Source organism: Mugil cephalus, chromosome 17 (assembly GCF_022458985.1).
Source record: "Mugil cephalus isolate CIBA_MC_2020 chromosome 17, CIBA_Mcephalus_1.1, whole genome shotgun sequence".
NCBI classification, from domain to species: Eukaryota; Metazoa; Chordata; class Actinopteri; order Mugiliformes; family Mugilidae; genus Mugil; species Mugil cephalus.
In genome coordinates, this window is record NC_061786.1 from 22,125,583 (window position 1) to 22,136,809 (window position 11,227).

General features: G+C 41.1%; 2 protein-coding genes across 2 annotated transcripts; one reads left to right on the forward strand and one right to left on the reverse strand.

Moving 5' to 3' along the window:
* Positions 1 to 909: 909 nt before the first annotated feature.
* Positions 910 to 3,494, reverse strand: si:dkey-33c12.3 (uncharacterized protein LOC335380 homolog). The gene is made up of 3 exons (XM_047611759.1): positions 2,351 to 3,494; positions 2,004 to 2,128; positions 910 to 1,918 (listed from the first exon to the last, which is right to left on the reverse strand). Exons 1-3 carry the CDS (start codon positions 3,353 to 3,355, stop codon positions 1,858 to 1,860), a joined length of 1,191 nt encoding a protein of 396 aa, XP_047467715.1. The 5' UTR covers positions 3,356 to 3,494; the 3' UTR covers positions 910 to 1,857.
* Positions 3,495 to 5,800: 2,306 nt separating this feature from the next.
* Positions 5,801 to 9,181, forward strand: LOC125024089 (cytochrome c oxidase assembly factor 8). The gene is made up of 5 exons (XM_047611764.1): positions 5,801 to 6,102; positions 6,665 to 6,862; positions 8,377 to 8,440; positions 8,834 to 8,924; positions 9,041 to 9,181. Exons 1-5 carry the CDS (start codon positions 5,956 to 5,958, stop codon positions 9,156 to 9,158), a joined length of 618 nt encoding a protein of 205 aa, XP_047467720.1. The 5' UTR covers positions 5,801 to 5,955; the 3' UTR covers positions 9,159 to 9,181.
* Positions 9,182 to 11,227: the final 2,046 nt, after the last annotated feature.

The window sequence follows — 11,227 nt, forward strand, 5'->3', positions numbered from 1 at the left end:
GCCTATGATAATATGACAAACAAAATCAGTGCACATTTTCATACACTGTGAACTCTTTAATTTAATTTAATTTAATTTGTACAGATACCCTTAAGAGTAACACATCTTTTGGCTTTCTTAAAATATTACATGAATATATATTTATTTATTATTGTGAATTCTGAATTAAGTGGTTGACAATACAGACATCTGTCCAATAAATCCTGTTCTTTCTGTATTATCCTGATGATAATATTTGAGGGAAAATGTGTTTTATATTATGTTTTACTGCTGTTACAATGCTTCAATGAATAGAATCAACTGTATATTTGTTATTTTTTAAAGAAAATTCTGCAGATAGAATATCTATATAGGCATAATAATAAAATATTAATCAATTACATGCATTGAAAGCAGCTTATAAATGCACAAGGAGACTTTGGACATATCTCAGGGTCAGTGGATTTTACTGCAGACAGTTTGTCTAAAAACCAGTCACCTAAACAATGGCTCAGCTGCAAGACACGATAATAAACGTGCTCCGTGCTGTTAAGCTACTGTTCACACCTGTGACCCATCAGGACGCTGCCTTAATTCCACCATTTCTTCAAAACAAACAAACAAAAACTTGTTAAACCCAAACACTGACAACACTAATTCTATTATGTATTTTTAATTTATCTATCAAAAGGTTTGAGTGTTTTCTTTCTTTTCTTCAGTGTGATTCCTGGAGTCAGACCAGTGACCGAGGCATCGATGAACTCGTTCCAGCTCCAGTCAGGAACAGAGGATGATGGGAAATCACAGTCCGGTGACATTGAAAGTCGTAGGTAAGAGGAAACCTGAGCTGTGTCATCATTATCAGCTATAAACCAGGCGACGTAATTCCCCTTTTAATGTAAAAGTCAAAAGAAAACACAAAATACGAGGTTGCAGGTCAGTTATATGTTTATTCAGCTTGTTGCCGGCTGTTACATGGACACCGAGCGTGTAATGGTGCAGACTTTGTATTAGTTTCAGAGATGTAAAGCACCATCTAGGTCTAGGTTTAGCAGACAGACAACAAGGAGCCCCTGCACTTTATCTTTCAGTTTCACAACTAAGCTTCAAATGAAAAATCTAGCATGAGAGAGACACACTGCTCGATTAAAAACGGGGGGAACCAGTAACGTTTTTACCCTCCACCGCATTTGCACGTGCACAAGGAAGAACTTAAAGCTTCCTGCAAGTGTAAAAGCGGAGGAAGACGAACTAAAAAACGAAACAATGGGTTTCTAACGCATTGAAAGGAAGATTTTAAGGTTACTGGTTCACTGACTACTACTACTACTACCACAGAACCAGGATGTCGTGTCATTTATTGGTGGAGTTCCTCAAACACGAGCTTCTACTCTTAGTTTTTCGTCCTCCGTCACAAACAATTGGTCAAATGTTTGCACAGTGAGGCTTTTTTTTTATTTATTTATAAGGTCAAATGTTTAACTCTGTTGTTTAACTAATGTGCACGAAAAAAACGGGAGGAACTCGACCAAGAAACGACAACAACAACGCGTCCGTCCGTCTCGACGTAGCTTTGCGTAACTAATGCAGTGCAGCCACTCTGCGTTTTTTTCCACGTTCGCCGTCTTCTTGATGTGTGGTGTCAGAACGTGTGTAGAAGAAGGGGGACTTCTTGTTTGTTGGACCTCTTGTTTAGCACAAGGGCGCAGCTGTCTTGAGAAAGATGAGCGTTTTTTTTAGTTTTGGGAGGAGGAAGGAATGAAATGTGTGGGAGGGGGTATTTTTTTTGGGGGGGGGGGGAGGAAAGACGATGAAGGGGAGGATGTCAAAGAAATGAGAGAGGATGAAGGTTTTACGCCGGGTTGGTGGCTTTTAATTCTAAATGAGCCCTGGGAGGGAAGGGTAAGCCAGTCGAATCTCCTCCCCCTCCAGAAGTTTCCTGAAACGAGAAAGGAGAAAAACTTTAGCTCTTCCTTCTTCGCGTTTTACGTGCTCCCGGTGGAAAACGTCTGTCGGCGTCTCACCTGTACGCAGCGATCTCAATATCGAGAGCCATCTTCACGTTGAGGAGGTCCTGGTACTCTCTCAGGTATCGAGCCATCTCCTGCTTGGCTTCGGCGATGTCCTGCTCCAGCTCGCTGATCCTCATCTGTGAAAGCAGAAAGACACGGACATTCGTCGTCATGCACGCTGTGACCTTGCAGATTCGAGCCGGCCCTCGTTTCCTGCACAGCACTAAAGCAGGCGGAGGATGGAGAATATATTCACAGCTCATCTTGCAGGAAAAGATGAGGACGTTTGATGTTTCTCTACTTCCCGGTTGAGTTGAGATGCAATAATTTGCACCGTGCACCATATAAACGTCACTGACCTGGTACTTCGTCACCTCCTTGGCCTGCGTCTCCTCCAGATCCTCCAGCTGCTTGTTCAGGGAGTTGATGACGTTCCTGAGCGCGTCGATCTCCGACGAGCGGGACTGGAGCAGCCTCCGGTACTCCTGCGTCTCCTCCCGGATGGCGTGCACCGCCTCGTTGTTCTTGCTCGCCATCTCCGCCACGCTGGCGAACTTGCTCTGGTACCACTCCTCGGCCGCCTGCATGTTCTTGTGCGCCAGCCGCTCGTACTGGGCCCGGATGTCCCGCAGGGCGCTGGACAGGTCGGGCCGGGACACCTCCACGTCCACGCTGATGCTGGCCACCTGCAGCTGCGCCTGCAGCTCCGCCTGCTCCTCCGCGAACACCTTCTTCAGGAACGCCATCTCGTCGGACAGGGACGCCACGGTGGCCTCGGCGTCGCAGTTGTAGACCACGGCCCGGCTCGCCTCCTCCCGGGCCCTCTGCAGAGCCTCCTCGGCGTCCACGCGCCGCCTCGCCTCCTCCTCGCAGCGCTCCTTCATCTGCTCGTACACGTCCCGCAGATAGTCCCTCTCCGCCTCCATGCGCATCTTCTCGCCGCTCTCCGAATCGATCATGGCCCTCAGGCTCCGCGCCTCCCCCTCGTAAAGCCCCTGCAGGCGGGACGGGTCGCTCTGCCGCCTCTTCAGCGCGTCCAGCTCGGCCAGCAGGGCCCGGTTCTGCAGCTCCAGGTGTCTCACCTTCTCGATGTACGTGGCGAAGCGGTCGTTGAGGTCCACCAGCTGAGCCCTCTCCTGGGACCTCACCCCGAGCAGCTCCGTGTTGAGGGAGCTGGCCTGAGCCAGGTCCATCCTCTGGGACCCGTCCGGCAGCGAGGACGAGGCCGTCCTCAGGATCCTCTTCCCTGGCGGTGGAGGAGCTCGGGAAGACGAGTAGAAAGAGGAAGACATGGAGGATTTGGTTCGGGAGCCTTTGTAGCTGTCCCAAGGGCGGCGGTAGGAGATGTAGGAATCGTAGCTCATGATGAATTTTTTGTTGTGGGGTTTTTTTTTTTTTTTTTGTGTGTTTGTTTTAAGAAAAGGATTTTTATGTCCCCCTTGTTCTGCACACCATCGGTGAGGATGAGCGAGCGCTTTTGCACTGCACCAGTTCAGTGATGCTGCAGATCCTGAGCTTTTATAGAGTCAGGCTGCAGCCCCCCCCCCTCCCTCCCCACCTCCTCCCATCTCCTCCCATCTCCTCCCTCCACCACAGAGAAGCCTGGTGCTGTCAGCATTCACCGGGCCAATCACAGCCCGCTGCAGTCAGGAGAGAGGAGGTCGGTTTATAGATTCGCTCTCCTCTAAAGCAGCCGGCGTCCTGTGTGGTAGAGTAGATTCCTATTTCATCGTCACTGACATCCATCCCTCTGGTTACTCCATACTTTTTTGCACATATATTTACGCTCCAAAATGCATCCATCAAGCATCACGCTTCACTTGCATAAAGTGAGGAACTAAACCTCCAGAAACAAAGAGTTCAGCCTGACCTAGAAAAAGAAAAGAGTCAGGGAGGAAAACACATTTACTTTTACGCTTTAACGTCTAAGGCTCAAAATATCCACCTACTTCTTTTATTTATTTATTTATTTAGATCATAAAAAGGTCAGAAAATGGCTATTTTATTTTTAATTTGCTGCAGGTTATAAGAGCGTAATAACCTTCAGGAAGAGGAGCAAAGGGCAGTTACCGTAACGACGGCGTATAAGGGCAACGTGTCGCCTTTGAGGAACCGTGGTATTTACGGTAATCCTAGAATGCACTGTTTGATATAAATGGGTTTCAGACGTGATGAGTCACGGATGTCGTTCTCCGGCCGTCCTGACTCTGACAGTTTGTGGGGGGAGACACCACCGAAGAAGAAAGGTGTGTAATCTGTATCTGCCGACACACGGTTCGGTCCAGAGAATGAGTCAGGGTGTAAATCAGCCTCAGTGTTTGTTGATCCAGGGGAATAAATAAAGATAAAAAAACAATAAAAACAATAGTTGATTTGTTGGTATAATTCAACACAGATCATTTGTTTCTGGCTGTGTCATCTCTTATAGTTGTGTTAAAGTCCATTTATGCAGTTTTTAAGTAATTTTGTCGTGTATTTGTCTGTTATTGTCATGTATCTCTGTGTAGTTTCACGTCTTTGTGGATATTTTGTGCGTCTCTGCTTGAAGTTCCTCTTCACATCTTTGTAGCTGTTGCGTGTGTGTGTCAGGAGATTTTGTGTCTCTTCCTAAATAGATTTCTGTCTCTTTGCTGTTGTGTTTTGGACATTTTGTGTCTTGTTGTAGTTGCTTTGTTTCAGTCATTTTATGTCTCCTTTGTCATTTATTTGTTATTTGTTATTTGTTATTTTGAGTTTCCTTAGTTGCACATGTTTGTGGACATTTTGTGCATTCCTGCTTTTAGCGTGTTTGTCTCTTTGTAATTGTAGTGTACACCTGTATGGTTATTTTATTTTTTATTAATGGTTACTGCTTGGTCTTTGGAGTTTTTTCTTGCTTTTTCTGTGATAAATTTCTGACTCCTTGTAGTTTTGAGTAAATACTGTGTTTATCTACAATATTTTTCTACATTTTGTGTATTTTTTATGTCATGTTATGTCTCTTTGTGGTTATTATTTATTTTTATTTTTTGCATCTTTTCATATTTGTATGGTGTTATTATTTGTACAGCCAGTTGAACTGTGGCGGTAATAAAGCAAAATGTTAGCCTAGCATTAGCTTTGACCAAGCAACCTTCTTGCTCCAAGAGCCAATGCTTGGTAGTGAATCAGAAGAGCCGAATCCCAATGATTTTTTTCCCCTTTTCTTTCTCCTTGCAGGGTTTTGTTCATTTGTTTGAACAATTTAAAGTTTTATTGAAATGTTAAAAGAAAAGTAAAAATGCTTGTGTAACAGAATAACTGCACAAAATTAGACAACTATTAAGCTCCTCATAAAGACGTTGAATGCAAAAGAGTCTATCACACACACAAACCATCTGTATTTGATTCATTGGACTAAATAAAATATTTAAAATATCTATAAACGATACTAAATAAAGAGCCGTTCAGGAGCTGATAGAGTCGATTCTAATTTCAGAGCCTGTGGTAAAAGAGTCGACTCTCAGAAACGAGACGAACTAAGTGGTTAACTTTCCTGTTGACGACTAAGATCTAACGCGGAGTTCATAAATTCATATAAACATTGCTTTGCTGGCTTTAATAGAGCGTTTTCAAATACAATTTTATTTAACGTGCAATAAAACTCCTGAACGAGTGGAATAAATTTACATAAACTTGTTATCTTCAGAAGTAACGGATTTACTTTTGCTAACCCAGTGTAATTTTTTGGTTGTCCTACATTGGGTGCGCTTCATATATCCGCGACGCTGTGCCGCTTCAGCAAAAAGCGGGGAAACCAAATGGAACTCAGGCAGCACGTAAAGCGGTAATTTGCGCCGGTGAGGTTTTCGAGCGCGCTAATACTCCCTCCCGCTGTGGTCACATGACCATAACAGCGGTTGGTTACGTACGGAAGGACGTTCTGGTAACGGTCGATGACGTCATTTGTTATATTTAAGGCGCCGGTTAGTGACGGTTTTTCAAAATGGCCGCCGGCGCAGCAATGGGGTGTTTAACATGGAGGAGCCTCGGTAGTTTGACCCTCTGCTCCCTGCACTCAGTCCGGATATCAGCAGCGGGCAGCCGGCTCTGTAGCTCCGGACAGTCCGCCCAGCGGGAGAATCCACCGGAGGTTCGTATTATTATTAATATTTTATAAACACGCCACTTTTTTAGTCATTTAGTCCTATGGAGACAGTTGTGTTTACATTTCGTGGTTCGATACTGAAATATTTTTACATTTTAGGAGTAAAAATATTAAATTTCGAATTAAAGTTATGCATTTAAAAAAATCAAGAGTAAAATTATTATTAGAAAAATATACTGTCACGCAGTAGGGAGTTTTCTAAACTAAAATATTTTTAAATATTTTCAGGGTAAAAAAAAAAATATAAAAAATGTATTGTTAAAATTAGGCTAAGCAAAATAAATGTATATATATTTATTATTGTACTATACTTACTGTAGCTCTCAAGTATGTGTGTTATTATAATTATTTTTAATATTTTATTTATTAAATAAAATAAAATATTTCCCTCTCAATATCCCCTCATTTATTCCATCATCAAAGTAAAATGATGCTGCACCAGATAAAACTGTCCTTTAACTTGGCAACTCCTTAAATCTTTGATTTATTTTGTGTTAAAATTGTTTCTGCACGTCATTTCTTTACCTCGTTCTCCTTCTGCGTGCAGAGATCCGGCTTCAGACCGCCGCCCGGCTCCACACACGACTGGATCGGGCCCCCGAACCCTCTGTCCAACCTGCGGCCGATCATTTACCACGTCCCCGAGAACGAGTCCGAGCTGGAGAAGCGGCTGCGACACCTGAGGCAGGAGACGGAGGACTGGAACCACGAGTTCTGGACCAAGCAGAACGTCAGCTTCAACCAGGTGAAGGACCAGCAGACGGACACGTCATCCTCTCTTAGACGTAGTTTTATTTACTCTGGGAAAAACAAGACTTTTGCATGAAAATAGAGCGAAGGAAATCATCTAAAAACAGTGAATATTCCACGATTATTGTTGACACGAAAAAAGCCACAGATCTCAGAACTGAAGAGGTTCTGTCCTGAGGAATAGAACCAAATTCCTCCAAGCTGCTGTAGACACTGATGTTTTAAGTCATTTTTAGGTATATATATTATTACCAATACAAACAAAGGAAATGCAGAAAGAAAACAAATGATGGACGTTGTGAAGGAAACTACTGAAGCCCTAAACAGTCACACATTCATAAATATTATTTCCTCCATTTTCCACGTGATAACGAGTTCATTTCCTGTGTTTTTCTCGAGTTATTTATCTCATTATTAACGATATATTTAATTTGAGAGAGTCCGTCATACGTGAGCTGCCACGCTGACTGATAGATGCTCTTAACACTAATAATAATAATAATGTAATAGAGCTACTGTTTGGTTTGTGCTTTAATGTTTAATAGATAATTATTCTAGAGGAATAAGATAACGAGATAAATAACGAGGTAAATTACTGGAGAAAACAGAAAAAATGTACTCGTTATCTGTAGAAAACGACATGTACTCGTACAGAATAATCTAATTGAATAATAATCCGTCCACTAATTAACTCGCTGCAAAGAAAAATAAAACTTGAAGTAGTTAAATGATAAATAGTTAAATTATGACTGTGAAAATGAACCCGTTAACTCGGATTAATCCGTCGTCACGATCACACATGTGCAAATGTAGTGACAGGAAGCAGAACCAACCGATAAAGATGGAAGACGCTAAACAGCAGGTTGGTCGTCTACATGGGACATTAGAGGACAAAAAAAAAAAACAAGACGGGACAGTGGACCAACATAAAGTATTATCACACTCTGCAGGAAGGAGTTTTCTTTTCACCAAAGCACATTAACACCATGTTAGTCAGGGATTCTGCTAGAACTTTGACTAATGCGTCGTCCAACTTCACAGAGACAAACCAAGACAAACCAAGACAAAGACAAATATGTGTCCACTCCTGCAAACCACTGTTCACTGGGAGAGACTGTTCTCAGCTGTCCTCTCGTTGGACAATGTCAACAAGTTAGTTCGTCTCAGTAGCAACAGGGACATTAACGTGGACACATGTTGGTTTAAAAAAGACAAAAAGCAGTTCAGTTATTTCAAGGTGTCTTTCTTGAGTCTGTTTGCTCATGCAAAATGAAACACGATTAATATAGATTAAGAATTACTGATATTTAATCGTGATTAAATCGGATTAAAGTTTTTAATGGTTTAAAGCACTAAATTAAAGCTGAATTACTTAATATTTCCTCTGGTTCATCATCATATGATCTGTACAGTGCGTCAGAGTTTCCTCTTTCACCAGCAGAGGGCGACATCGCACAATAAACAGAGACATTAATAATAATAATAATAATTTAATCTGTTTCTCTGCAGGAAAAAGAGACTTTCATCATCTCACAGCTCAAGTCGAAAGGTCTGACTCTACGCGACGAAGACGGTGAGGATGAGACGATGATCACCCATCAGCCATAAGATTATGACCGGCTCCCTGTCAGTGAGGGCGTCAAATTAGACAAGAAATGAACATTAAGATCCTCAAAGTTTTTGGATGTTAGAAGCAGGAAAAAAAATGGAGAGATGGAAAATTTTAAGAGACTTTGACAAGGACCATAATCTGGGTCACAACTGCACCTGTTCGGGGCAAATCCTGGTCTGTACCGATCAGCGATGGGGAGGAAGAGAAGAAGAGATAAATGGAAGAAGAGGTAGAAGGGAGGAGGAAGAGGAGAAGTAAAACCAGAGACATAAACAACGTTAGGTCGTAATGTTATGGCTGATTGTTCCACCAAACAGGAGGCGGTATTTATAGTCTCTCTGTCTCTGTCCTCAGGACGACGTCGGACTCTGAGCAGCGAAGACATGGCCCAGTTTTATAAAAGCTTCCTGGACAGAAACCGAGTTCGACACGCGAATTACAACAAGTGAGTTTTTCCCGAGGCTTCGAGGACACGAACGAGCGTCAAACCGTCACCAAAAGAAAACACGTGTCCTCCACCTCTGCAGCCGCTTACATGTCTTTTGTTTTTTTCACATCCAGGGAGTGGTACCGACGTAACTTCACCATCACGTTACTCATGGCTCGAGTCGCCCTGAACGACATGTGGAGGACGGTCACTAAAAACAGCAGGAAAAGCAGCAGCTCTCCTCCCACATGACAATAAACCTGACGTCAACAAGTGTTTGGTTCCATCTGACTTCATTCTACTGATTATTATGAAAAGAAGAGATTTAGACATTCAAGTTTATGCTAATCTGTCTGTACCAGGACTAGAAAAACCAGGACTTCATGACTGAGGATGTTTATTCTGAAATCAATTCAAATAATTCAAAATCTAACAGAACCACAGCACCTTTGTTTTCCTGCAGCAGGTTTTTGTTGTCATGCTGCAGGTTTGGTCCATGAATCGACTTTTTAATTAATTATTTAAATAAGTTCTGAATAGACGTCTTCAAATGTCCAAAATATTCAGTTTCCAGTCATAGAAGAGGACTCAGAAATCAAGCGTTTTTATAAAGAGGTTTAGTGCGACTGTAAAACTAAACCTTAGGGGTTATGGTTGTTTTGCATAAATCAGACTTTATTTGATCAAGATTTCTGACTTATTTCCTTCAGTTTTAATTTCAGTATTTGTTCATATTGTCAGATTTTTTATGTTTTTTCCTCAGAATTCGTAATTTATTCTAAAACTTTAAGCGTTTATTTATGAATTTCATCAGAATTCTGATTTTTAATCCAAGAATCATAATTCTCTCAAGAATTTACTTTTTTTTTCTAGAATTCCATTTTATTTTTGCTGAATTTGAAAATTATTCTCATTTTTTTTTTTATTGACACAGCTGCCTTTTTTTTTTTTTTGCCCAGTAATTGTGTTAAAATGCAAAGTCAAATTTGACCCTAACTCAATATAAAGGTTAAATTATGTGATTATAGTTCAGATATTGTGACAGTTCTTCTTGTTTCTCTGAAATATTTCTAATAAATCTGGCTCCTTCACTCCGCGGGGCCATTTTACTGGTGGGCGGATCGATCAAAAACATCGATAATATCGATACCAACACCGATGTATATATTGATCGATACCAACGCAATGAGGTCGATACTTAGGATTATGTTTTTTTTCTTATTCAAAATAGAAGTAAAAGGAAAGCAACTTACAAGATTTTGAAAAAACGTTGTAAGATTCAGCGGTAACAAAACAAACTTGTATAAGAAAAATCATAGAAAATAAAACAGAGCTACAGAAATGAAGAAGGAGAAAAATCCCCCATCATGGAGGCAGAGGCCTTTCAGTTTAGAAAATAACCAGGTAGATTTTATATATATAATATTTGTTGTAGAGTGATAATTTAAGAAAAGAAATCCAGAAAATAAGTGCAATGAAGGGGAGAAATGCCGTCTTATTTTAGTATTGTATTCTATTTCCTAAACGCACATGCTAATTAAACAAAAGAACTTAGTTAAACTTGTATTTTAACATTTATTGTAACGTGACAAATTGATATCGACCCTGTGTTTATCTGATATCGGGTCGATACCAAATCTAGCGGCATCGCACACCACCATCCCGCACTAGGGATGACCGATGCCCCTATTTTTCCTTTCGATCCGATACCAAGTAATACCAAGGCTAATATCACGAGCCGTATACCGATATCCGATACCGATACTTTTAGATGCTTACTCGTCTATATGAAAATTACTTTTACAATAAGCATTTGTGAATGTAATTATGAAAAAATGTACTTTATACATTTATATAAGATCGAAACAAACTGTCAAATATCAGATTTCTCTTTAATCAGAGCAGTTGAAAACAATCTGTGCAAAACAACAAGTCAAATCTGAGCAAATCACATTTAAAAACAATCTCTCTCTTGCAAAAATGAAAATAAGATCAGTCTGGCTCAGATATAATTATTTTTGAACCAGACAGAGTGGTCATCAGGTTAGAACTTGAAAGAACTTGAACTTTGACAACAAAGGTCACATTCTACAGTCTCCAGAGAGGTTTCAGGTATCTCTGCGCGCGCTCTCTCTCGCTCTCACGCTTTTTATTTATTTATTCATTTTTGAACTGATTGCAGATTCGGTTTAATGAAGTGCTAAGATTTATTTTTTTGTGAAAGTGGACTTGGTATCGACATTTTGATGTGAAGATCGATTAAAAAACACAAGCCTCGGTGGGAGGTATCGACGTTTCTGCATCGATACGGACATCCCTAT

What these genes read in the sequence shown, in the direction of transcription:
- si:dkey-33c12.3 (XM_047611759.1), bottom strand. Translation starts at nt 3,355, where the DNA reads ATGAGCTACGATTCCTACATCTCCTACCGCCGCCCTTGGGACAGCTAC. An exon ending in AGGAGGTGACGAAGTACCAG is followed by an intron (nt 2,129 to 2,350) that starts GTCAGTGACGTT and finishes CTGCTTTCACAG; the next exon opens with ATGAGGATCAGCGAGCTGGA. An exon ending in ATTGAGATCGCTGCGTACAG is followed by an intron (nt 1,919 to 2,003) that starts GTGAGACGCCGA and finishes TTCTCGTTTCAG; the next exon opens with GAAACTTCTGGAGGGGGAGG.
- LOC125024089 (XM_047611764.1), top strand. Translation starts at nt 5,956, where the DNA reads ATGGCCGCCGGCGCAGCAATGGGGTGTTTAACATGGAGGAGCCTCGGT. An exon ending in GACTCTACGCGACGAAGACG is followed by an intron (nt 8,441 to 8,833) that starts GTGAGGATGAGA and finishes CTCTGTCCTCAG; the next exon opens with GACGACGTCGGACTCTGAGC. An exon ending in CGACACGCGAATTACAACAA is followed by an intron (nt 8,925 to 9,040) that starts GTGAGTTTTTCC and finishes TTTCACATCCAG; the next exon opens with GGAGTGGTACCGACGTAACT.